The sequence below is a fragment of the Onychostoma macrolepis genome, chromosome 23 (assembly GCF_012432095.1).
Source record: "Onychostoma macrolepis isolate SWU-2019 chromosome 23, ASM1243209v1, whole genome shotgun sequence".
Lineage (NCBI taxonomy): Eukaryota > Metazoa > Chordata > Actinopteri > Cypriniformes > Cyprinidae > Onychostoma > Onychostoma macrolepis.
Genome location: NC_081177.1, coordinates 24680191 through 24707856, shown reverse-complemented (window position 1 = coordinate 24707856; position 27666 = coordinate 24680191). Strand labels below are relative to the sequence as shown.

The 27666-nt window shown below is 39.2% G+C and overlaps 1 protein-coding gene across 1 annotated transcript in view; it reads left to right on the top strand.

Moving 5' to 3' along the window:
• The window catches only part of LOC131532145 (leucine-rich repeat-containing G-protein coupled receptor 6), a 91498-nt gene extending 73117 nt beyond the window's left edge, over positions 1-18381 (top strand). The window contains exons 7-18 of the mRNA XM_058763580.1: positions 2992-3060; positions 3778-3849; positions 5040-5111; positions 5668-5736; positions 6453-6524; positions 7905-7970; positions 8204-8275; positions 8957-9028; positions 10371-10496; positions 11313-11467; positions 14361-14441; positions 15274-18381. Of these exons, the coding sequence (XP_058619563.1) occupies positions 2992-3060; positions 3778-3849; positions 5040-5111; positions 5668-5736; positions 6453-6524; positions 7905-7970; positions 8204-8275; positions 8957-9028; positions 10371-10496; positions 11313-11467; positions 14361-14441; positions 15274-16523 (2176 nt within the window). The 3' untranslated portion in view covers positions 16524-18381. The remainder of the gene's footprint in view (positions 1-2991; positions 3061-3777; positions 3850-5039; positions 5112-5667; positions 5737-6452; positions 6525-7904; positions 7971-8203; positions 8276-8956; positions 9029-10370; positions 10497-11312; positions 11468-14360; positions 14442-15273) is intronic.
• The last annotated feature ends 9285 nt before the right edge of the window (positions 18382-27666 follow it).

The following is a 27666-nucleotide window of genomic DNA, read 5'->3' as shown; positions in this document are numbered from 1 at the left end:
ATCAAATACCAACAGATAAAAAATCAATAAGTGACTGCCTCTGTTAGAAATCTTATAATGGGCCATGTTTGGATCTTCCAACCGTACAATAATCCAAGCACAAACCTCAAAAACAACACAAAAATGGGTCACTGATTACAAAACCAAGCTTCTGCTGGCCATTCCAGTCCTCTGACCTGTAGAAAATGAGTGGTGAACTGAAGAGAAGAAGCACCAACATGGAGCTGGGAATCTAAAGGGTCTGGAGTGATTCTGGATGAAGGAATGGTCTCTGATCTCTTGTCATGTGTTCTCTAACCTCATCAGGCATTATAGGAGAACATTTAGAGCTGTTAAACTGGTAAATGGAGGTTTCAAAAAGTATTGAGTAAAAGGGTGCCGTTAATTGTGGACAGTGTGTGTTAGAGAAAAACATTTATTTCATAATGATATTTCCCCCCATTTAAAATTCTTATTATCCAATGAAAGGTTGGATTTTTGTGATTTTTTTAAAATAAAAGATCAAAAGGATTAACAATGCAGATTAATTTGCACAGCCTTCTTTGATCATATTTACCAAGGGTGCTGATATTTTTGGCCATGACTGAATATATATATACACATATATGGTATACACATATAATGAAAAAGCAATTTGAAAAACATTTAAGAATTAAGCATGTATGCATTACAATTAAAAAATTCCACACTATTTAAAAAACTGTAATATGTAGTCATGTTGCATATTGAATGACATTTTAATTACCGTTATATTGATGGCTAAGCAAGAAACTAATCTTCCTGAGGCAAATATTCTTATATGTAACATGACACACTGGAAGAAATCATGCCAGCTGTCTCAGTTCAGTTGCACATGTGTGTTTGGGAAGTGTTGAGCTTCTTGAAACAACAGATGGAAACATGTTTGCCTTCTTTAGGAGGTCACAGACATCTTTTCGTGGGACAATGTTCATCTTTTTATTGATGCTACTGTAATCCCCATCACTGTAATTATCTCTGAAAATGCATTCACAACCATCAGACAAAGTGGCCACCACAGTGTTGTTTTGTTATGATGCCTGATGATTTAGCTTTCAAACAAACTTTTGCGTGGTTTGATGAATTGTAAATCAAGGTAACTGACAGCTCCCGTTCTAAACAATGAGGTCTTCCCAGGAAATGAAAGGCATTCCTCTTCTCTGCTATATCAAAGTAATGTCTCCAAACAAGACTGACGGATGTTCTAAACAAAACCAGGATGTAGACATGGCAGAACCACGCGGCACAGCTCACCCACAGCAGCGTGTTCCCAGTCTCTCCATATGCAGCCCATTTTATAGGCCACAAGCGCAAGTGGATTTCCATGCAGTGTTTGAAGAAAATTACTTAAACACTTACATGACTCACTAGAAGTGAGCGAACTAATGAATAAAAAGATGTTGATTCACATTTATATAATCTAAATGGCTCATGTTGTTTAAAAGTGCTGCTTTTAAAAATTAAGTTTCTTTATTGGCATTGACGGTTCCATAAAGAACCTTCACCATCCATGGAACTTTTCCATTCCACAAGAGATTTTTCATGGTGGAAAAAGGTTCTTTGAATTATTAAAGTGTTCGTCACACTATGAAACATTGGTTCTTTTAAAGAAAGGTTATTTGGTGCACTAAAAATTGTTTTTCTATAGCATCACTGTTAAACCTCCCTTTTGATATCTTTATTTTTAGCGTTTACAAGTAAGCCATTCATAGGTTGATGCCTCTGAGGTGCCTCCCAACCAGCCAGCCAACAATGGTTCAACCAATGGCATGAGTTTGGGGCGTAGCTATCTTTGTGTTTGAAAATGTGTTATTTTTTCAATTTCGTTGGTGATGCTAATGGTGCAGAAATACTTCAGCTTTAAGCGAATTTGTCATGTATCAAGAATCTCCTTAAATATTTTTTTTCTTTTAACCTCAAACTTAGGTCAAGTTCGCTTTAACACTCTTGTGCAACACAGACACACTCACGCACATATAGACACACACATGTACACCCACACACTGGAATTAAGCAAATGCTTCGCCCATTCTGGATGGCGGCCAACGTGGTCCACCCCTATTCACCAAGCTTACTTCAAACGCACTGGCTACCTGCCAGAAACTTTTTTTTTTTTCCCCTTTAAAAAAAACTAAAATATATAAACATTTGGACTGTTTTGAAAGCGTACACTTAACACTAAGGGATAAGACATATAATTATGGGTATGAAGAGACACATTGAGCATTGGGTATTGTAACTGTGGGGAGCGGACAATATGACTAAGACCTGGGCCTTCACAAGGGGATACAGGGCCAAAGGCACCTATTAATGCCGCCCAGTTGCCTTTACTGGGCAAAAAGGAGGGTTTGTGGAAAAAAAGTCTCCTGTTCAATTATAGGATTTTCCCAATAATTATTCTCTGAAAAACTCCAAAAGAATCGGAGATGAAAAGGAACGCTGAGATCCAAGAAAAACAACATGCAAACTATGGCCATAAACACATTGTTCTTGCACCTGCGTGTAAAGGCCACTCGCCCTTAGCAACCGCCCATGTTTTGGTTCAAGTGCGGTTTTTGGACGCAGGTTTCCTAGAAGGCTAATGAAATGCATACAACAAAAATAATGTATGCAGAGGAGAGGTCACGTCATGTCAGATTAGCTTAGAACAGCTGTCTTGGTCTCCAAGGAGCGGCCAACATGGAAAACCCGCAAGGTCACGGGGAGGGATTTTGACTGATTGGAACCACAGTTCTTAAGTGTTTGCTTATGTTACAGACACGTAGGATGAAAGATCAAATAAAAACGTCAAAACAGTTGGGCTAATATGTGACGAGACCGCTAATTGTTGCTCGAAAGGTGGTCTTATGCAAGACACAACTTAGACATAGCTGTGCTTATTAAGTCCTAAACATTTGCACATACAAGATCTTTTTCTCGTAGCTTGTGTTTCACAAAGTTCTTCTGCTCTCATGGTTGGTCTCCTTTCTCTAGGGAATTGAACTTCAATGACCTTCAAGAGTTCCCTGTGGCCATTCGCACACTCGCCAAGCTTCAGGAACTGTAAGTAACCGAGACTAACTTACCCGGCATACATGCGTCAGTGTGCTTCCTTTAAAGTGGACCGCTTGGCCTGGCCTCGTGCTCCTTGTAAATCCCGCTTAGTCCCTAGAATGTGGTTCTCAAGCACAAGTCTCCTGAAAAAAGCAGATGCTTGGAGATGAGCTCTTAAGTCCTTCCTTCTCAAGTATCCTAAAGTGTTTTTTGCCTGTGGGACTGCCTCCTGACAGGTGTTTCTGTAAGATACAAAGGATGTTTACATGGGCAAATGTGAATTGACGCAACCAAATGGCTCACATGTGTGCTTATGGAGGAGTTTGAGATAAAATGTAACTGGACTTGATTGTCCAAGGTGATGAATTCATTTTCGGCACCCAAAAAGGACCTTATAGCCTTGTTTATTTAACACGCGTAATTATTTTAGACTGTTTAGAATTTTCGGATTACAATTTGCTGGCAACATGTGTGCCATAAATTCACTTTAGCATGTTATATTCATAGTGACGGCAGATGATGATGAATTATAAGCTGTTGCAGTAGTTGAATGTGCGGCCGCTCCGAATAGCACGTCAGGGCTACAATTTATAGGCTATACAGAACAGATGCAGTTAGCAAAAGCACTCTGCAAAGCTGGTCTTGATCGCTGGATTTCCTCATCCCATAGTGGATTGTGTTCAAGTGTGCAGATGGTCATATTCTCACTCTCCATGTGTCTTACAGGGGTTTCCACAACAACAACATTAAGGCCATTCCCGAGAGAGCGTTTGTGGGGAACCCACTTCTGCAGACCATGTGAGTATCTTGTCTCAGCAACAACAGTAAAGAGTTTCTCTGCTGACTAAACATGCCTCACTGTGTGATAGAAAGACATGTTATAAAAGTCTGTTTATCTCAGCCAACGGACCAGGAAATGTGTGACAAATATTTGGGTTGTTTTACAAATGGGTGCCTTTTTTTGCCCTCTTTTACAAGTTTAAATATGTGCAAATGGTATGTGTAAATAACACATCAACACAATTTTTTAATTGTAGTTGTTCTCCCTGTAGTAGCAAATGTATTAAGTTGTATTCAACAAAATGGACATGGACATATGTAAAGGGTGTAATTTTATGTATTGAACTATATATTTTTTAGCAAAAATTATGATGGTGAAAAGGCTGCCATTAAAGATTTTTAAAAGTAGAAAGAGAGAAAGCAAAATTAGTTTTATTTTGTCTATGTTTGTCTATTTGATTAGATTTTCAATGACAATGTGTTTAAAATATTTTTAAACTTAAAAAAAAAAATGTTAAGAGTGTTTCCAGTTCACATCATGTTACCAACATGACTACCTATTATTAAAGTAATGTACTATTCCATAGATTAAAAAATAATAATAAAAATAACACCTTTTTCACGCTCTACCCCTATTAGAAAATATGTAAATGTTTATTAAAAAAAATGGACATGAATGCATGTCAAAAGATGTCACTTGATCTACTGAACAGTAGCCTATACTCTTTTATTTATTTTTTATTTTTTATATGTGATAGTTATGATAGTAACAGAGTTGGCATAAAATTATTTTAATTAAAAAAAGGAGAGATAAAGGCAAAATTAGCTCTATTTTGTGTATATTACCTGTTTAAATATGGTGAAAAACAGTTATCTGGCTATGTCAACCCTGTTACCAATTTAGCTGGTTTTACATTTCAGCCATGTTACCAAGATTTTGAATAGCAAAAAACTGATTTTATTTAGTTTGAAGAAATAACATTACACTAAAAAAATATCAGTATTAACAAATAATTATATCTCAGCATACAGCATATTAGGTTTTATTAATTTAGATTTAATTTGAATACAGCACTGTGTCATTTATTAACGCTTAAATACAATCTTTCCTGAAAGAATGTAAATATCCTTGTTAAAATGGAACAGGCACTCATTTAGAATGATCTATCCCATTTCTAACAAAAGATGTCTTTTTCTTCTCTATTCAGTCATTTCTACGAGAATCCCATTCAGTTTGTTGGCAGATCAGCATTTCAGTTCTTGCCAAAGTTGCACACGCTGTAAGTACAAGTCTATGTGTGAAATGATAACATACACATGATTAAACAGAGCAGTTTGGCTTCCGATAAGGCACCTTTAAAGTACCAGTTGGCAAATGTGTATAATTTCCATTTCATCATTGCTTTCATTTTGATGAATACTGTAATCTTGCTCGCCTCTTGCCATCACGTCTCTCATAAGTAAACATTAAACTAGTCATTTGTCTCCAAAAAACAGCACGATTCAATTATAACCTCATAAATGCCAAAATATGAGATTTAGCTTTTCAAAAAACTAATAAAAAGTCATTTATCTCTCTCCAATTACACAGAAAGTGCATAAGAATGCTGTGAGAGTCTTTTCAGCCTTCGTTATTGTGATATGAAGTCTTCCGTTGTTGATTTTGGGTAGTGTTGCGAGTGTAATCAAAATGATGGAATCAAGTGGAATAATATTGCCTCTAGATGATGGAGAGCTAAGTGGGTACGGTAACAGTAGACATCCCTGTGGTTTTGCTGGACGACATCTTCATTAGCAGAACGATCCTCACTAATGAGTTATCTAATCTCGTTTTAGCTCTTTGAACGGGGCCACTGAGATCCGAGAGTTTCCAGATTTGAAAGGAACCACCAGCCTGCAAGTTCTGTGAGTCTGAGATCAAATGTCCCCATTTCACGCAGGATCAGTTTCACTTAAGAGACTTCCAGAAGTTCTTCCCACCGATGAGGACAAAGGAATAACCGTTGACAAAATAGAGATGCTTTTACTGAACTCACCATGTCAGCGAGTTTCGTACAAGGTCAAAAATGATTCAGGGAAAAGGCATACTGAACCGAGCACTTATGTTTATTAGAAAATGATCGGTTAATATAAAACTCTGAATATAATTACTGATCCTAAAGGGAGAGTTAAACCGTTCATTAGAGTTAAAGGAGAACGCTTTTCAAACGGGTTTTGGTTGTGCACCAATCTCACGCCATTGTTGAGGGCTGTCTATGGGCTGGTTGGGATGCTCAAACGAAACAAAATTTTGATAATTCCACTGTTTATTAAAAATTTTAAGGGAAATCATTACATCTTTGCCTATACAGCTTGGATAGAAAGCTACATTTTTCGAGAAAAAACTACACTGTGCCTTGTATTTACCTACAGGTCTGAAACGCACAAAAAAAACACTTTTTTTAATCAGATTTAATAAGATTTACCAATAAAAAAAAAATAAAATCTGGACATCCTTAAAACGAGATGTATTTTGAGAATCTTGAATACTCTATTCACATTGTGCATGCACATTCTATTTTTTGTCTCCTGTTTGACACACACACATTCAGTGCAAACTCTTCTCTTTGATTGTCTCTCAGTACGCTGACCCGAGCTGGACTGACCGGCCTGCCATATGATCTCTGCCACCTGCTGCCTAAATTAAGAGTGCTGTGAGTTTCCAAACACAAATATGCACCTGCAACACACAAACACATTCGAAAGCTCATCTCTAAACGATTCCTAAAGATCCAAGCTGGCAAAGGGAGTTCAAATTCAACCTGAGGGATCTGATGTAGCCAAACTTTCAAGGAGTTCCTAAAAGCCTCGTTCAAAACAAATCAGCAGGCAGATATTTAGCCAACTTTACAAAGAGAGCAATGTGATCATTTTTATCAGTTGTGCCATGCTTGTGCAAACTAAAATTTTTAGATCAAGCAATTTTTACTTTTTTGCTTTGCTTTAATCACTGTTTAAGATGCATAAGAACAACCACTTAAAGGTGGGCAAGTTCAGTTAGAGAAACCCCTGCAGGAAGACTGAAACTTTATGTAACTGTTCAAATGAAGAATTAGACCTCTGGGGAAAGTAACTGTTTAACATGCCATTCTCTCTCTATATATTTGCTTCTTTTCTCTCTAAGGTTTCCTCGTGCATAAACACTTCAATACACTAATTAGGTAAAAATAAAGACAAAAACAAATACTAAAAGAAATGTAACTGGGAGGGCAAATTATAATGTAATTCTATAAATAACATTAAGAAATGTTTACATGTTTGTTCAAAAACAGTATAAGGGAGAGATTTGTAGAAAAATGGGAGAATTGTAACCCTCATGTGAGATCATGCTAATTTGAACTAAAGAAGCTGGTCATTTTACATTCAATTAGATCTATGAGAAATGACTTGCCTCAACTGGGGGACTACTTAATGGGAAATGCTTAGCATTATCATTGAGGCTCATTGTGCAAGTCTGTAATTTTTGTATTACAAGTGTCAGAAATGCTAAAATAATGATTGTTGTGTGAAATAAAAAATGTTTACACTTTTTAAACTGGCACAGAACAATTATTCTAATGGGGTGTTTTCACAAAAAAAAAAAAAAAAAACCTGGGGACCTGACAATACTAGCTTTTAAATTGCAAGTTTTTGAAAGTTGCGCTATTGCTATTGTCTCCACGTAAACTACAAAAACGTGAATTTTTGAAAAATGTGACTTGTTGTGCATGTGTATTACATGTTCAGTCTATAGGTATGTATGCAGACAAATAGTGTTTCTTTAAAAAAAGGGGGTATCGCCAACTACTGGCCTTGGCCTGGCATACATAATATAGCATTTTAGCTCTTTTGGCCAATCCATGTGAACGGAGATTGTCATCTGTACGGGAAACATTTCTAAAACTGTACCGTTTTTAATACATCATTGTCATGTGTAAAATGTACCCTTACATCAAAATGAATTATACAATAATTGATGCTTTTTAAGATAAAGATGTCTTGTCTTGTTAAGAAAGAATCTTCCATACAGACAGTCTATATGTGTTTTGTTTCAGGGAGCTGTCACACAATGTCATCGAAGAGCTGCCGAGTTTCTACCACTGTGCGTCTCTTCAGGAGATGTGAGTTCAGGCGTCTCTCTCTCTCTAGTGAAACGGGAATAGAGTAATATCACTAACATATCTATGATAACTCTAAGAGCCCGAAATAACCCACATAGTACTTGACAAATGACAGTCATTACTGTAGCAATCCATCAGTGTCCATATTTGGGAAGCTTTCAAGTGTGTTCATGATGTCTGCCATAGTGTGTGTGTGATGCAGTAATACCAGTTCTTTTGTTTTGACTCGGCAGAGGCCTGCAGCACAATCTGATCAAACAGATTGAGATGAACACATTCCAACAGCTCAGCTCTCTGCGTTCACTGTGAGTACTTTACACACACACTTCTTCTGCTGGCCGTAAGCGTTACAATGAAAAAGCTTCTATTTGGCATTTTTCTCATTTAATACACATTTTCAATACAAATTATATTAGCAGAACAATTTGAGTGAACAATTTCATTGTCAAACCCCCCTTTTGCTTTAATGACAGTAGCATTCAAACTACATGAAAAATCAAGTTCACATAATCAATTACTGACCTAAAAATAATAATGAATCTTAAATATTTATGTTTAAGAAATAAAATAAATACTTTCAGCATTAAACTTTTCAAAATGTAACATTTAAATGTTTTATTTAAATTTTCTAAGTTATCCCTACTGTATATATAGAAGTTTGGGGAATATTGATATTGTGGCAAGAGCATGCACACTGTTTTTAATTGAAGCATAGAAATAAAAATAAAAAATAAATTAAAAAAGTATTGGCTCACCAATACTTCCACCATCTTGCACAACAAAAAAGGCAGAAAATTACATGCTAAAATTTAAATAATGATTATTGTTAAAAGAACTTGAGCCCAAGACAGTTTTCAGATATCAGATCGTGAGAATAATAAAAATATTTAATATTGGCTGTCAAGATCTGAGCAAAACCATTTCTGTTTTTCTGAGAAAATGAAAAATGACAGATGCTCAGATGGGTAAATGATTTTTCATTACAGAGATCTAAGCTGGAACAGGATCAACACCATCCACACTGATGCCTTTTCCTCTCTTCAGTCGCTTATTAAACTGTAAGTATAATTTATGCAAATCAGTGGCAGTGCATATCATTGGATTTAGCACTGAAGATAAAGATTACACACCTCAGAGTCTAGATGTCTGTGTAGTCTAACAAAAACTGTTATTAAACTGTGACTTGGCAAAACCATCCCATTAACACAAACAAAGTGATTCCATGATGCACACTTTGGAGTTTCTGTCATCTGAGCAATGCTTTGTTTGGCTCAAAGTGAAAAGACTGTGGTTGTAATCACGGTTAAAAGCTCAGCACAGCGGTGAAGACGTGTGTCGTCAGTCACAGGCGATTAAATGCATGCAGCATTAGGTGAAGAATGTGATGAATGAATGAATGAATGAGGAAAACTGATAAAGAGTGACAGAGTGTGGCTGATAAATGTGAATGAGTAGAGCGTCATACCCGAGTAGATACTACAACAGTTATAAACCTCTAGTTTTCCTTGTGAAAAATCACTAGCAAACAACATGCATGGAAAAGTCAAATCACTGGTAAAGAAGTCAAAACCAGCAGTATTTGTTGACAGCTCTGGGCTCAATACAAGTACAACTCTATCGACAGCATCTATGGCATGCTGTTGATTACCACAGAAAATAATTTTGACTCGTCCCTCAGTTGTAAAAACAAGCAAAAAATAATTTTCTGCTTTAATAAACAGCATGCCACAGATGCTGTCGATTAACTTGTATTGAACCTGGAACATGCAGCGTTTTATTTAAACTAACACATTCTAGCTTTCATCAGGGTTAAAAGTTCAAGGCCTGTGTGCCAAAACATGTCAGTTTAAATAAAACTTTTTCCAATCAAGACATGCTGTTGGATTTACACTCAGTTAAGTATTTGTAAAGTGTCCACAAAAGGTTTTTGGACCTAAAATGTTTGGAATTCCAAAGTATTAGCAAAATATTAAATCAAGTTGCATTTATTTTATATTTTAAAAAAAGTGGAGTGGAAATATATTGGATATATTGCCAGATGTCAGTGTAAAATATTTATATTTAATGTGATGAACTGTATATGTGGTTCCTCTGGTAAGACACCTGTGTGAACTTGAGGAGAACTGACTTCATACATCCACTAAAATCATTGACACACCAGCTGATTACAAGTAACTACAAAAATGTGATGGTTCAGTGTGATGTCGGATGGGGTAACTAATTTCACTTTTATAAATGCTAGAACCTCATGATTTCCAACTGACGATCCCCAAAACACAATATTGGCAAATGTTTAAACTATTTATGTGATGGTACATTATGGGACATTTTAAGTAGATACTTCAAGTGTAGCTCCATCTGCAAGTTTTTTACACATGCTGATCTTCTATCTCCATCCAGAGATCTCACTGGGAACCGATTGAGCAGTCTCCCGCTCACTGGGCTAACAAGTCTCACTCATCTTAAACTGAAAGGAAACATGGCACTCTCGCGTTCCTTCAGAGAGGAAGATCTCCCCAACATAAGGTACATTTGTGGTAACCAATAACCCCAAAAAGTCAATCAACTCCGCCATCCCGCACAACAACAGATTAAAACACTTTCATGTTAAACCATCAAAGAAAATTCACAAGTGTATGTGGTTATTAATTCCCACAACACAAATGCCTTGAATTGCTCAAAAACACATGAAGGTTTTGCTTCGTTTTCAGAGAAACGTTCAACTGTTTATAGAATTGACAGTTTCAAGATAATATGTTGCTCAAGGAACATTCTGTTCATCGGTACGAATAAACGGTTTCTGTTTGTTAAGTTTCCTAGAATATCTGGCTCAAAGCAAGTCATCTGACAAGCGGAAAGATTATTTCAAGATACCTCAACATTTGCAATACAGAGAGGCTGTTGTAAATACCCGGTCCCGATTCATCAACTGCTCAAGGCTTTGGAAACACTCCAAAACTTTTAAGGACTATCTTAAGTACTTGCGTGATTTGATTAGCACCTCAAAAACTGGGAAATTTCAAGTATTACCATTTCCCAACAGCAACTGATTAAGCAAAAGCAAATGAAAGAGAATCACGGTTTCAACTGTGACCCAAATACATAAAAAAATAATCCTTGCGGTTAGATGTATTGCTAGTTTACTTCATGCGTCATTTGCAGATTGATGAATCATTCTTTCTCTGATTTCTTCCTCTGAAATGGCATCTTTTATAGTTTTCATATTTCCTCAAACTGATGCAATATGCACTTATATTTAATGTTCAAACTCCATTTGACACAACTGACGAAACAACTGATATAAACAAAATTGTATACATGGTGTCACTATTGTTGAAACAGGGTCATTGAGATGCCATATGCCTATCAGTGCTGTGTTTTTGGAGCCTGCAACAGCTACAAAGCAGCCACCCAGTGGGAAGAACAGATGGGCAGTGAAGAGGAAGATCTCCAGAAGAAAGCTCTGTCCCTGTTCCCCATTCACACCGACAACAACTGTAAGTCCTACAACTTCACTAGGCCATCCTACAAATCTGGAAACGTTATACAATTTTGAAACTGTAAAAAAAAAAAAAAAGGTTGCTTTACCATTTTACAATTGCTTTTAACTTACCAAAGTAATAGCATGGTATTCTTTGGAGTACTGCTACCTGCCAAAAGTTTGGTCACCTGCACATTATTTATTATTACTTTCTTCCACACTGTATTATATTGCCAGAAATTAAGTGTCCCCAACTAAGCAAGCCAAAGGCAACAGTGGCAAGGAACCAATACTCCATCGGTAACAGAAATGGGGAAAATACCTTGGGAGAAACCAGGCTCAGCTGGAGGCTAGTTCTTCTCTGGAGTACCATGTAAATAAGGGATTCTCAGCCCTGACCCTTGAGGTCCACTTTCCTACAGAGTTTAGCTCCAAACTTGACCAAACTCACTTGTCTATAATTTTTTGTTATCCTAAAAATCTTAGGAGTGTTCGACTTGAACCGGTGTTCTGTCGATTTGTGCTACCCTGTCAGATTTTCCTATCTCCCATTAAAACGGTAGGTAGTACAATTCGACAACGAAAAATGCTACCTGTTAGATTATGATTTATTAATGTCTACACCTACCACAACCCTAAACCTACCCTTACAGTAAGGCAAATACAGTAATTATGTGTTATATTCACGGTTGTGGCTAGAAGGGGTACAGCTATCGGAAACCAACAATAAATATTTTTTTCTACCTATTAGATTGTGTTTTGTTAACACTAGAAGCGCCAGAATTCCAAAACTACTAGAACAGCCGTGAGCGGTCATTTTGACCGCTATATTATAAACTCTATAATCTCTAAATAAATTGCCCAAATGAGAGATTAATGTATTAACTGTGTTAGGATATCTTTAAAAAAAAACAAATAACACCAACATGTAGACTTTTTATTTAGTTAAAAATGATAATTATAAATTTAGAAATATTCGCATCATTTCATAGTAAAATGTAATTATTGCATATTCAGTATTTCTCTGTATTTATTTTACATAACTCAGAACAACAAAATAACATTTAAAATGATCTATTTGATTATGATTTTTTTTACAACATTTATGATACATTATAACACAGAACATAAGCTGGAAACAAGCAGCTCTAAAGTTAAAAGAGTCACGAGCGAAGTTTGGAACCATAAAACAATTACGCTACAAATTTTATATTAAATAAATATATCTATATCATGCTCGGCTATTTAAGATTCACAGTCAACACAAGTTACTTCTGTTCTTCTCGCACAATTTCCACACACGGGTTTGTGGCATTTGCAACAGGTGTCGCGTGTTTTATTTTGTTTGCAGATTCTCCACACCTGGGCCTGGCACTGTCTCCGTTTTGGTGTCAGTTGCGGGGGTTGATTGTGCTTTTGGTTGGGACCTTGTGTCAACTGCGATGCTGCCATTTTTTAAAAGGCAATAATAATTTGTAGTCCAAGAATTTGTATTTATAATCAAATGAGCATATGCTAATAGTACTGGAGACGCTGACAGAGACAATAAACGCGGAAAGAACAATAGAATCGCGCGAGATTTAAAGCGGTCAATATGACCGTTATGGCTTTAATAGGTAGAAATGCTCATATATTATTTTTGCCTTTTATGTAATTTATATAAAATCTATTGTAAGTAAAAATAGAAACACTTTTAGGAAAAGTCACAAACCAGCAAGATTGTTTTTTTTTATTCAACAAAGTTATTGTACATATACATTTCAAAACGGTCATTTTGACCGTCATGGCAGTTCTAGTGTTAACGTCTACACCTACCCCAACTCTAAACCTACCCTTACAGTAATGCAGATACATTAAATATTGTTGTTCAGCGTGAGAAAAAGGACGAAATATTGATGTGCGCATGCGCAGTAAGCCCCGGTAGGAAAATCTGACGGGTAGGATAAAATGTCAGGACACCGGCACCGCGCAGAATGATCAGTGTTTGACAATCAAAGCAAAAGCTATGATTTCAGTTTGATTAGGGTTGAAGCAAAACTCTGCACAAAACTGGAACTTCAGGGCCAGATTTTGAGAATCCCTGATGTAAATACTATTGCACTGAACAAAACAGGTAGACTTCTTGAGATGGTCTTTTCACCATGTGAGAAAATGACATGCAAACAGCTAGAAGAAACCAGTTGGTTATGTTGAAATTATCGGGACAAGTTTCCAAACTGCAATACTGTATTGTTGCAAGTCACTCAAGTTTGTACAGTAAACCTTTTATCAGAGTCCCTGTAGCCAAAAAGGAAAACACTGGCCCTACACAAACACGTTCCTCATATGAAAGGAACATGAAAGCACCACTTGTAGCGGTTTTCCACAGAGTGTGTGTGTGTCTATTTTTATCAGCTCTGTTCTATCTGCCAGTCTCTTCATCTTTAATTAGCACAGTAGAAACATGTCAGGGCCTTACAGTAACCACAGGTATTTGACAGATGAAATAAAATGTGTCTTTTCTCCATGCATTCCTTGATGTGATCTGATCAGGTTTCAGACTTGAAAGGAGCTCTCCGTAATTACACTCCATGGGAAATTAGATAAACATTAACAATTCAAGGTCCAAAACATACCATTTGGGTTATAGGAAAATAACAAAACCAGAACGCGAACAAAGCCTGATGATTGATTGCAAGCTGAAGGAGAAATGGAAAGTTGCAACTGAGATGTGTACGGTGTTGAGTGGCGCTAAAGCCCTTAGATAAATTAATCCGTTCCAGCAGACTAGATGTCCATAACATGGTGATTTATCTTCTGCCAGACTGAGTGCATCATGTCATCTTGAAGAACACTGAAGACTGTTTCATCATACTGGCGTAAATGCACAAACCAAAGGTGCCTCATGCTTTTCATGTGTTCACTTGCAGATGACCTTGACTTAGAGGAATTCCAGTTAGCTATTGAAGAGTCCAAACTACAAACCAGCATACAGTGTACCCCCATCCCAGGTAAATTCATCCAGCAGCAGATCTGAACTCAAGCTTATATGTATGCCATCAAGACTATAAAGGCCTGTTCACATCAAGTACAAACTAAACAACAAGCATGTTAAAGAAAGACATTTTTGCAAATAGTTTTTTACACCAAAACTATGCATGCTTCTCCGAATCCCCACCGACATTTAAGCCTAGTGTTATTTGATTACGCTCTGATAAAACGTTAAGTGTTACAATTTCCAGAAACACAGATTTAAAAACAAACAAAAAAAGAAATAAAATTAACAAAGAAACAAACAAAGAAAGCTGGTTTCAGCTATGACCTAATACTTATACAACAGTTCTTCTGGTTAGATTTTTTGATGGGTCACTTTTCTTAATTTTGTTCTTGAGTGTAATTTTATGTATTGAAAAACACGCAAGAGAACAAAATATTTTATGGCAAGGAAAATGTGGCCTAAACTATTTTTTGCACCAAAACCATTTACTATCCCCGATTTCTGCCATTTTCTGAAAAATAAATAAATAAATTATTTTTTCAATTATATATATATATATATAAAAAAAGATTCATAAAGAAGCAATAAAACAAATAACAGACTCTTGCAGTACAAGTTTTCTGACGTGGTGCAAAGATGCTGATAAAGATGCATTAGGTCTCACAAAGCCAGTACAATAATTTGATGTGTACTTCATTCGTAAAAATTCAAAATGTGTTAAAACTATTTTTAAAAAGGTTTACACAGGATTATGATCTGTACGGAAATTCAGTCTTGGTGTGAATAGGCTTCAAGGTGATGTGTTCATTCTGCTTAAATTCTAATTTATAATTTCACCCCTTCAGGTCCATTTAAACCGTGCGATAACCTGTTTGACAGTTGGGTGGTACGGCTTGGCATGTGGCTCATCTCTTTGGTCTCACTGATGGGAAACAGCCTTCTCCTCATGACAGTCTTTGCATCACCCAGCTATCTCTCCCCTGTTAAATTCATCATTGGCACCATCAGTGGCGCCAACCTGCTTACGGGCCTGTGCACCGGCACCCTGGCACTGGTTGACGCCAGGACATTTGGAGAGTTCGCCCTGCACGGCGCTCAATGGGAAATGGGTGCAGGATGCCAAACAACAGGCTTTCTTTCAGTTCTAGCCTCTGAGGGCTCCATACTCTTCCTGACCTTGGCTGCAGTGCAGTGTAGCGTGTCTGTGTCATGCGCTCGAGCCTACGGAAAGTCGCCCTCTCTGGGAAGCGTGCGAGCCGCCGCAGTGGCGTGCTTGGCACTTTCATTGGCAGTTGCCGCTTTGCCGCTAATTGGGGTCGGGGAGTACGGGGCAACTCCGCTCTGCATGCCATCACCACTGCCGGACGGCGAACCTTCCACCTTGGGTTTCATGGTTGCTCTGATAATGATGAACTCCCTGTGTTTCCTGGTGATCACCGGAACTTACATCAAACTGTACTGGGACCTGATGAAGGGCGACTTCGACAGTATTTGGGATTGTGCCATGATCAAACACGTAGCCTGGCTCATCTTCACCAACTGCCTGCTCTATTGCCCCGTGGCCTTCCTCACCTTCTCCTCCCTTCTGGGACTCTTTCCTGTGAGCGAGGAAGTTGTCAAATCAGTCGTCCTGGTGCTTCTGCCTCTTCCTGCATGCATCAATCCCTTACTCTACCTTCTCTTCAATCCGCACTTCCGTGAAGATGCACGTCTGCTTTTGAGCAGAGCTCACCTCCATCATGACCGCAACCTGGATTCCTTCGTCTCTGTTGACACGGAGAAAAGCTCATATGACTCCACTCAAGCCTTGGTGTCCTTTGCTGCTGAAGCAGATGCAGCATTCGAGAGTTCATCAGCACCAAACCCAGAGACAGTCACCAGGTTTTCTTGCCCACCCTCAGTGCCTCTCATCCCATGCCAGATCCAGATGAAACCCTCAACAGAGAGGGATAACGTCACAGAGAACCTGGTCAGGTCAACACCAGGACTCATTGTCAAAGAGCAGGAGCACCTTAGGAGCAGTGGACTGGACACTCATAATGGAACCTCCTTCTCTGGAGTCTACCACTCCACGCATCTCTCAACTCATTCTTAAGTCTTCTCCTAAACTCTAAAGTTTTTATGGACCCTTTGAGCATGAGAAGTCATGAGCCCACATACAGTATGAACTGACCCCTAAAACCTTCAGAGCTAATGAACAATGAACTGTATTTTGGGACTATATATAACCATACTGTCCCAACTGCTACATGGCATTCTTAAAGGGAAAAAAGAAAAAAAAAAGGGAAAAAAAGCCTAATCACATTTAGTGGCATAATCTTGTGGGCCATTTAGTAATTTAAGCAACAATCTTAAAATGTTCAAAAAACAAATCCACATTTATTTTTTGTAACTTGTTTGTGTAATTAGGCTTAAAGGGGTGTTCTGGGTTTAATATCATCTCCATGCATGGAATATTGATGATTTTCAACCGAAAATAATTTATTTTTTGACTCAACCCTTTTTAAACAAGCAAAAAAAAAAAAAAAAAAAAAATGCATTATGTACATACGATGTAAGTCTGCATGAAAATTCAAATTCACAATGTGTCTACAAAACACAAAGACAAATCCAATGGCAGAACTTATGTTGGTAATGCATAACCAGAAATTAATCCACCTTCAACAGTGGTCTCACATCTCATGAGCACTACATTTCATTGTTTTGAACCTGGAACATTCCTTTAATTAGGAAATATCACAGGGATGTTTGCTGATGTTCAAGGAGTTATGCATCTAAATATTTCAATGTGAAAAAATGTCTCTACAAAAAGCTAAATTCTTATGTACACAAACTTTTATGCATTCATTTCCAAGTGTGTATATATCAAAGTCTCGTTAATTATTTGCAAGTCATCACTTGCTTACTTGCCCTTAGAGAATTAAAAAAAAAATAATAATAAATGTATGGGAAGGTAAATACCTATGTATATTGTCAAATAATATTTAGTGTCTTGAAAAACAACAACAACAAAAACATCATGCCAACAGGTGCTAAAACATATTGCCATAAACATACTCTCTGCAAGTACATAGAAGGCTTGGTCAATGCGCTGCAAGCTGTTCATGCTGTATATGTTCAGCATGCAAAACTTTGAAGGGTCACAGAGATACCTTCAAGTGTTTGTGCCGTTAATTCAGGTAGTTGGCTATAAACATGTTGACAGCATATTTTAACTAATTAATGACTGTTGCTCCACCATGACAGAAGCAAAAATTCACCATAGGAGACATTATGCTAATTCATACCATAATCCACCTGACTAACTCTGAGAATGCAATACATATAAAAAATTAAAACACACTAACGCAAATTTAAAACATGTTTTTGTAATAATATGTAATGCAACACAATTCAAAATTAAACACTGCATTAAATTCAAGCTCGTATAGCTAGAAGCATTTGAATTCATGTACTTGCATAGCCTATGTTTGAGCTTCACAATATCAGTTTTACACAATGCCAGTCCATAGGATTAAGGTAGAGCAAAACATGAAATATATTGAACATGTTGACGCTGTAAACTGAAGATTAAAAAGAACTATGAGTGATTTGATTAGGTTGTAATAAAGCTTGGTCAGGATCTTTTACAGATTGTAAAGTAGGCTAGCTATTGTATTGTAAAATATAACTACCTCTGATCTAGCATGCTATACCTTTTTATCCTTATTGATTTTTATTCTTTTTATATTAAATGTATATTAAAATGTAATTTTTATATTGAAATTTTAAGATCTTTGTACAACAGACACTATTCTGGATGTAAATATTTTCATATTTCTGTATACATGTGATAAAGAATGATTTAATAAAGTTATTAGTTTCATAAATGTATGTCTTGAAGACTACTGAACAATTCAGGGAGATATGAATGTAAAAATATTCAAAGGTACTTCTACATTTTCATCAACAATAAACATGAAATCCTGTTACAAAATAAACTGTATAAAATGAGATCAATATTATTTAGATGTTGTAAGATTTTCTTGGGCTGCTCTGAAGTGCTTCCAGTGCCTCTCTTGTTTTCATATTTTTATTCTTAAGAAAAATCTTTTCATCTGTGTCCACAACACTCTTCAAACACAAGATAGAAGTGAAACAGTGCAAACTGACTGTAGAATAGAAGAGCACTGGCTCCCCCCAGTGTGTGATGTGTGTGACGACAGTGTATGAATTGCTGGACTTTGCTGGACAGCCATTGCTAAACAGGCAGTCATGAAAAGAATACCTTGTACCTTGTTCTTCTGGATTCCATGGTCAGGCGTCCACTTCTTGGCCTTCTCTCCTCTCTATATATTGGTTTGTTGTCTTTAAAATCTGAGGACTGGAAAGTATGTCAGACACTGCATTCATTTTAAGAGTACATTTACATTTACATTTAGTCATTTTGCAGACGCTTTTATCCAAAGCGACTTACAATTTGGGGAACACATGAAGCGATTCATCTTGAAGAGGCAATTCGACAAAGGAAGTGCTTGTAACACCAAGTCTCAGGCATTGTTTAAATAAGTACAAGCTAGCAAGGGAAGGAATAAGTAAGGAGAAATTTTTTTTTTTTTTTTTTTATGTGTAGGTTGAAGTCAAGTAGTGTCGAAAGAGATGAGTTTTCAGCTGTTGCTTGAAGATTGACAGGGATCCAGTACTCCGAATATGGGTGGGAAGATCATTCCACCAGCCAGGAATGGTGAGCGAGAATGTTCTGGAGAGTGATTTTGAGCCTCTTTGTGATGGTACCACGAGGCGTCGCTCACTAGCAGATCTCAGATTTCTGGAGGGATGTAGATTCTTAATAGTGAGTGCATGTAGGCGGGTGCTGAGCCTGTGGTTGTTCTATGAGCAAGCATCAGTGTCTTGAACTTGATGCGAGCTGCGATTGGTAGCCAATGCAATGAGATAAAGAGAGGTGTAACATGGGCTCTTTTGGGTTCCTTGAAGACCAGTCGTGCCGCATTCTGAATCATTTGTAGAGGTTTGACTGTGTTTGATGGAAGTCCAGCCAGAAGAGCATTGCAGTAGTCCAGCCTAGAAATGACAAGGGCCTGGACAAGAAGTTGTGCATCATGCTCCGTCAGAAAGGGCCTGATCTTTCTGATGTTGTGTAGTGCAAACCTGCAAGATCGAGCAGTCTTTGCAATGTGGTCTTTGAAGGTCAGCTGGTCATCAAAGATTACACCAAGATTTCTGACCGAAGTTGATGGGGTAATTGTTGATGAACCTAACTGGATCGTGATGTCATGCTGTAGAGTTGGAGCGGCAGGAAAGACAAGAAGCTCAGTCTTTGCCAGGTTGAGCTGGAGGTGATGTTCTTTCATCCATGCCGAGATGTCTGCCAGGCAACCTGAGATCCTTGCAGCTACCGTTGGATCATCTGGTTGAAAAGAGATAGAGCTGTGTGTCATCAGCATAGCAGTGGTAGGAGAATCCATGTGCCTGTATGATGGGACCCAGTGATGTAGTGTATGTGGAGAAGAGGAGGGTCCAAGAACCGATCCCTGAGGAACCCCAGTGACCAGTGTATGTGCTTTGGATACCTCCCCTCCCCAGGCCACCCTGAAAGACCTACCAGTGAGATAGGATTCAAACCAGCGAAGTAGAATTCCAGCGATGCCCAGTGATGAGAGAGTGGAGAGGAGTATCTGATGATTGACAGTGTCAAAGCGGCAGATAGATCCAGCAGAATGAGGACTGATGATTTGGAATGGGCTTTTGCAATTCGCAGGGCTTCAGTGACCGAGAGAAGTGCAGTCTCAGTTGAATGGCCACTCCTGAAACCTGACTGTTTAGCGTCCAGTTTGTTGTTCTGTGAAAGAAACAATGAGACCTGGTTGAAGACAACACGTTCAAGTGTTTTCACTATGAATGGAAGGAGAGAGACAGGTCTATAGTTTTCTATAAGAGAAGTGTTTAATGTAGGTTTTTTGAGCAGTGGGGTTACCCGAGCCTGCTTGAACGCAGTGGGGAAGATGCCTGTGAGGAGGGATGTGTTGATGATGTGTGTGAGTGTCGGTAAGAGCGTGGGAGAGATTGCTTGCAGAAGGTGCGAGGGATTGGGTCAAGAGGACATGTTGTAGGATGGTTGGAGAGGAGAAGTTTGGATACTTCAGCCTCCGTCAGGGGACAGAAGGAGAAAATGGGAGGTTTAGCAGTGGATGTGGTTGGTTGGGGGTCCTGTGTGCGTGGAGGTGAGAACTGATCACTGATCGATCTAGTTTTGTCTGTAAAAAAAGTAGCAAAGTCATCAGCTGTAATAGAAGTGGTGAGAGGTGGTGGAGGGGGACAGAGGAGAGAATTAAATGTTCTGAAGAGATTACGCATGTCTGGAGCGCTGTTGATCTTGTTGTGGAAATGTGAGGATTTGGCAGTGTGGACATCAGCAGAGAAAGATGAGAGCAGAGACTGATACCTACTCAGGTCCGACGGGTTGTTTGATTTGTGCCATTTTCTCTCTGCCGCTCTGAGTTTAGTCCGATGTTCACGAAGAACATCAGATAACCAGGGGTTAGAAGGGGCAGTCCGTGCTGACCTAGAGGAGAGAGGACAAATGTCGTCTAGACAAGAAGTTAAGGTAGAGCATAAAGTTTCAGTAGCTGCGTTTACATCCAGAGATGAGAAATGGGTAGGTGAGGGAAGAGAGGAGGATACCACAGAGGAAAGATGGGAAGGAGAAAGGGAGCGCAGGTTTCGTCTAAAAGTAACCGGTAGGGGGGTTGGTGGCGCACGGGTAGCAAAATGTAGTGTAAATGTAATGAAGAAATGGTCCGAGATATGTAGCGGTTGTACCAGAATGTTATCTGCAGTACAATTGCATGTGTAAATTAAATCAAGTTGGTTGCCTGATTTGTGCGTGCTAGTAGTGGTAAGGCGATTGAGATCAAATGAAGCTAGTAGCGAGTGGAAGTCTGTAGCATAAGGCTTGTCTAGGTGAATGTTGAAATCACCAAAGACTAAGAGTGGAATGCCATCCTCCACAAAGAGGACAACAACCCGTCCAGCTCCTCTAGGAAGGTGGCTAGAATTTGTCCAGGGGACGGTAGATTACCACAATCTGGAGTTTTATCGAGCTGATACAGTAATGGCATGATATTCAAATGAGTTGTAATTGCAAAGGGTAGAGCGGGTTGAGTATTTCCAATTGTGTGAAACGAGCAGGCCAGTACCCCACCCCGACCAACTTGACGCGAAGTATGAGAGAAAGAGAAATTAGTAGAGAGCAGCTGGGGTTGCTGAGTCTTCTGGACGAATCCAGGTCTCAGTCAAGCCCAAGATGCTGAGAGTGGATTTTAAAGAAAAGGCAGAAATGAAGTCAGCTTTGTTGACGGCTGACTGACAATTCCAGAGACCCACAGAGAAAGCCAGAGGTGTAGTGGAAGATGTAGAGATAGGGCGTAGGTTAGCAGTATTACGTTGCCGTCTGCGAGTGATGTTAGAGCGTGGCTGAGAGAGAACCGGAATGTTTTGGAGACACATGATAGAGGTAGAAGGAAAGAGGATAGGAGAGCAGAGTGAGGAAGGAAAAAGATACTTAAGTGTGTAGCTCAGTGTCGTTGCTCGGTTCAAGTCGCACAGGAAAAAGTCGCAGGTCTTTACACTCCTCGGTCTTCACACGAGGAGGCTGAACACGACGGCTGAACGCTTCCGCAGACGCACACACCTCAAACAAATAAGTTTGATGTTAAAGCGCAAAGAGTAATGTTAAAGCAATAACAGGATATCTTATAGTCTAGTAGTAAACTTAAATCCTTTTAGGAACTGCAGGTCCTAGCCATAGAAACCATAATAATGATTTATATGGATATGACTCTAAGTTAGAATGAGTTTATGCAGTTTTACGCATTTACGATTATTATTTACTATTACTCCACTAGGTCTGAAATATATATTGTATGTTTTAATCCCCTGGAACACACTACAAACATGATGATCTCTGGAACATGATGCATTGCTGTGTCTGTCATAATTAAATAAATAATTTTGGAGAAAGTGGCTGTACGTATGTGTGTGGGTGTGGGTGTTTGTTTCATGAAAAAGTTTTTTTTGTTTACAGTCTTCCTTTAACGGACATTAATATAAGACAATACTGCAAAGCAAAAAAAAAAAAAAAAAATCCTGTTATATATTTATTGTCCAACATTCCAGCAAATGAAATTTAATTTCATATGTTGGTATTAATTCAAGCATTTATAAAGTTAACACTTGAACTTAAAATAATTTTAACCGAAACTGACATGGTTTCAAGAGAGCAAAAATTTTGTGTAAAAAAAAAATAGAAAAGAAAAGGGAAGACTTAAACACAATGGGCCTCATTCATGAAACACGAGCAGAACACTTTTTTGTGTAAATCGTTCGTAAAGCTGTTCTGACGTAATTCATGAATTTGTTTGTATTTTCAAAACGTTAGTTGGTACGAAAGAAATCTACACCTTCTCCCTACCACGTGTAAATGGTGCGTAAAACGTTCTGTGTTCTTTTCGGCAAACTGATGACACTGAATTTTGTTGCACTTCAATTATAATATTTTAAAAGGACGTTTGCTATGGGTTTTTTATTGATTTATTTATTGATTTTATTTTATTTTATTATTATTATTTTATTTTATTATTTTTTTGTAGCTGATAGTTGATAAACTGTTTAGCTCCGGTTTAGCTTTGGGTAGAATGCAGTACTTGTCTTTAGGTGCGTTCGACTTGAAGCACGGCTACAGATGGCGATCAACAAGAGTAGCCGCTTGCAGTCAGGGGTGGAGTTGAAAATGGACACGTCAAGCCGGACACTTCAATTCTCTTTCCGGCTCAGACTACATAGGTTTAGCTTATGAGGCTGTCACTTGATGAACGAACGACTCAAACCTGAAGACTCGAAAGATGAACTGATCAATTCTCTTTCTGGCTCAGACTGCATAGGTTACATGGGGCTGTCACGTGATGAACGAACGACTCGAAAAACCCGAAGACTCGAAACAGGTGAACTAATTCAGTGCAGAACCTATAGGATGTTGCGCATGCGCGACTGAACGAATCACACATGGGGCATATGGATTTTCTTAATGATCTTTGAGTGTAACCTTTTGGGGGAAAAGAGGGAGAGGTAGAGATGGCAGGGGGGAGAAGGGGGTCGTAAATGAGCAAGGAGAGAGGTGTTGTTTGCTCTCTTTGGAGATCTCCTCTCCAGATAAGTTTTATGGTTTTATTGCATGGCATCTGTGAGTTCCTGAGTTTTGGCTACAGGAGGAGTTCATTTCATAAGGAAATAATTTCACTCCCTACAGAATTTACTCCTATATTTACTAATGTTTCCTGAATGAGGCCCAAAGTCTGTAAAATAAACTGTTAAAAGGATTTGATGATCACTAGTCTCGCGTAGTCACAGACCTTCAGACTGACGGCTGAAGGTCTGGGAACTTTGGCTGCTTTGAATAGCCAAGGCCCGCCCAAGAGGCCATATGACTGACAGGTAAAGCAACAATCACATTTTGTTTTGTGCCACGTCATGTTTAGGGGCGTGGAAAAGCAGATAACATAGGACGTAGGTGTAGTGTAAGCTCCAGAGAGAAGTGACAAATGCAGAAGTGCAGCAATAAAGCAACCGCAATATTATAAAACATACCATTACAAAAGTGTATAAATCACTCGTTTTTCTAAAGCACCACCCGTTTTTCTAAAACATTGTCCAGCGACACAAGCAGGTAAAGTTATAACGGGAGTTCAATTCTGTCTTGCCTCTTCTGAGCCCATTAAGTTTTAAAAAGTGTGAAAAAAGTGAGGTGACGTGGCCAAGTATGGTGACCCATACTCGGAATTTGTGCTCTGCATTTAACCCATCCAAAGTGCACACACACAGCAGTGGGCAGCCATTTATGCTGTGGTGCCCGGGGAGCAGTTGGGGGTTTGGTGCCTTGCTCAAGGGCACCTCAGTCATGGTATTGAAGGTGGAAAAGAGCGCTGTACATTCACTCCCCCCACCTACATTCCTGCCGGACCTGAGACTCGAACTTGCAACCTTTAGGCCACGACTGCCCTCTAAAACTTTAACAGACCCCTAAAGGTGTCCCGTGACTTTTCTGGAGGGTAACTGAGGATGAATGAAGGAAAGTCACATGAGAGGAGGCAATGCCTCCATTGCGATATGATTGGATACGACTGGTTATGTTTGGCTGTGATTGGTTCATGTGATAAACTCCACCTCTTTTGTTCATGCTCATTTGCGAATCAGTCTGAATGAACAATATAATGGCGTTAATGGGAAGACAAATTTAAAAAATGTAAGTAATCAACTCACACAGTTACATACTGTAACCCATTTGTTACATCAAAATAATACTTTAAGACAGCATTTCTCAATTCCAGTCCTCTTTCTCCCCCAGACACGGCCGCCGAGCTCCAGGCTTCGTCGCGGCCGCTGCTCTCAGCTCAACCAGCCACACGCTCTCTTCCACCGGCGTCACTTCCATGCTCTTATCATTCGGATGCACGGATTTCATCCGCGCCAATAATTCCTCCGATCGGGAAATGGATCGTATATAAACATAAGCCAAAGGCTGATTAATTCCAACGCACCGTCTTCTCGGAGGGTAACGTTAAACAAGCGGATTTGGACAATCTTTTCTTCACCCCGCAAACCAGCCAACCTCACTCCTAAATCCATTTCAACAGCCAAATAGATCGAGAAAAGCCCGAACTCGCCTCGTTCGACACCACAATTGTCCTGCCCAACACCCGCGAGCGTCAGGTCGCAGCAGCAGGCCTTCAACGAGCCTGGGCCGCGCCCCAGTTCTCACCGCAGCAAGCCTCACTCGCTTCCCGCTTCGGCTTAGCCTTCACCGCGGCTCTCCCGGCCGCAGCGCCGTATGCAGCCGGGCCTCTAGCTTCTGTTTCCAGATGCTAGCGTGAGGCGGCCTACGCCAGCGGCGCAACCATCAGTGTTGCCAAATAATTCTCAGGTAAAATTGTTCAAGGCAGGTAATTGTTGATAAGTTGTTAAAAGACGTCGCGACATCATTGGATGTTAATGTCACTATGTAACCATGACACAGTGCCTAGAATACACACAGGAATTACTTAATCTGGTCACACTTTATATTAGGTGGCCTTAACTACTATGTACTTACATAAAATAAATAAGTACAATGTACTTATTGTGTTACAAAACACTTTTACTGCTCTTGAGGTGGGATATGGGTAAGGTTAGGGACAGGTTTGGTGGTATGGGTAGGTTTAAGGGTGGGTTAAGATGTAAGGGATGGGTCAACAGAGTAATTATAAATGTAATTACAGAAATTAATTACAGATGTAACTACATACAGGTATTTTTAAAAATATGTGCAATGTAAAAACATGTATGTACACAATAAGTGCATTGTATCAAATTATTAATTTAAATGTAAGTACATTGTAGTTAAGGCCACCTAATATAAAGTGGGACCCTTAAACCTTCTGTATTTTTCACCAGCATTTCTTACCAGTATTTAATTTACACATAGCATCCCTTAAATGGATAAGATTAATTTTGTTTTGTGGATAATTTTTGATCACAATAATAGGAAAAATTATAATAGCATGCATTTGTTGCTGAAGTAGCTAGGCTAGTGTGAGAATGGCTAATCCAGCAATAAATGGCTAAATCGGCAACACTGTAACATTTGGTGGGACACGCTGGAATGTCCAGGTAGCCTACAGCAGCAGGAGCAAGCACGAGGCTGCCTCCGCTTGCAACACAGGCCCACACATCTGTTTTTTTCTCCCGCTACGAATAATTTTCTTTTTCCTTTACAGTGGCCTCCAGCTCCCGTAGCAGGCAGGATACGATAGCTCTTCAGGACTCCCTTCCTGTGGCCTACAGCAGCAGGAGCTAGCCACAAGGCTGCCTCCGCTCACAACACCGACCCACACATCTCTTTCTTTTACTCCTTTTTCTCTTACGATTCTATCAGTTTCCCACCTCAAGCCCCAGAGGCCGTTGTTCATTGTGAGGCTGCCTCCACTAGAAATTGCGGCCCCTGCTCCTCTCTCTCACAGCTCTCTACTTCATTTAACGTCACAATATCCTCTTTTACAGCAACATCACTGCTCGTCCCACCAAATGCTGTTGCCTCGGTGCCACCGCTAGTGGCTTACAACATCCGAGCGCCAATCCTGGCAGGTGCAGACATAGACCCTCACCCAAGGCATCACCAATGAATAATTGGGTAACGGATGCATTGCAGGCCACATAGGCCATAATAATCGTTTTGAATTAAGTATCAAAAGTAAGTAAAACATGGTTCTGTTGAAACGTCATATAATGGATTATACAATATCATGTAAATACTCATTACATCAAAGCCTAAGAGGGCTCCAATGGCCTGACAATCGTCTATATCAGTGGTTCTCGGGCCTGTCTTGTGGGCCCCGGCCGCCGTGCAGTTTGTATGTCTCTCTCATGGGCCACGCCCATTTCAGGTCTTGCAGACTCTACTAATGAGCTGATGAGTTGGATCGGGTGTGTTGAATGGGGGAGGCATGCGGGATGTGTTGTGGCTGGTGGTCCCCGCGACGGGATTATGAACCACTGGTCTATATGCCACCGTGCAATCTAATCCTCGTTCGGCTAAACATCCAATTCAAATGTCCACTTAATCTTTAACATTTGGCCATTTCTTTACGTCAGAAACTATCGTAATTATTACTATCATAACTTCGTAAATTATCGAATATGGACGTCAAAAGTTGCCATTTTTCCATTCATTACATTCAGCCGTTTCACTGAATTAATCTGTTTAGCTTCCCCTATAGGTGGCGCAATTAAACAAGGGTTCATGATCAGATCTTTCGTCGACCGCTTTCTCATCATTAGCCCATTGGAGTGGCTGCTAGGAAATTCTGGGGTAAGAAACCTTCTAACCGATTTGTCAGCTCCACATAACTACCCGTTTCAAGCATAAAACACCTCAATGAATTCTCTCTCAATAGTAGGACAATGATCATGCAATCCATATGGCAAATCATGGGTCTTAGCACCTGGCTGGCAAAGTCGACATCACCTCAGCTTCCAAGCCATGCCTATCCATCCAGATTCATGGCACTTATTCGGGGTACGCTAGCACAGGGAATCCCATTTCATTGTACGCTTAACCTTTGGACGCAAGCAGCACCAAGATTTTCGGACGTACTATCAGGCACCGCTATTGGATTGTCTTACAATCACGCAAGCAATCCTCATAGCAT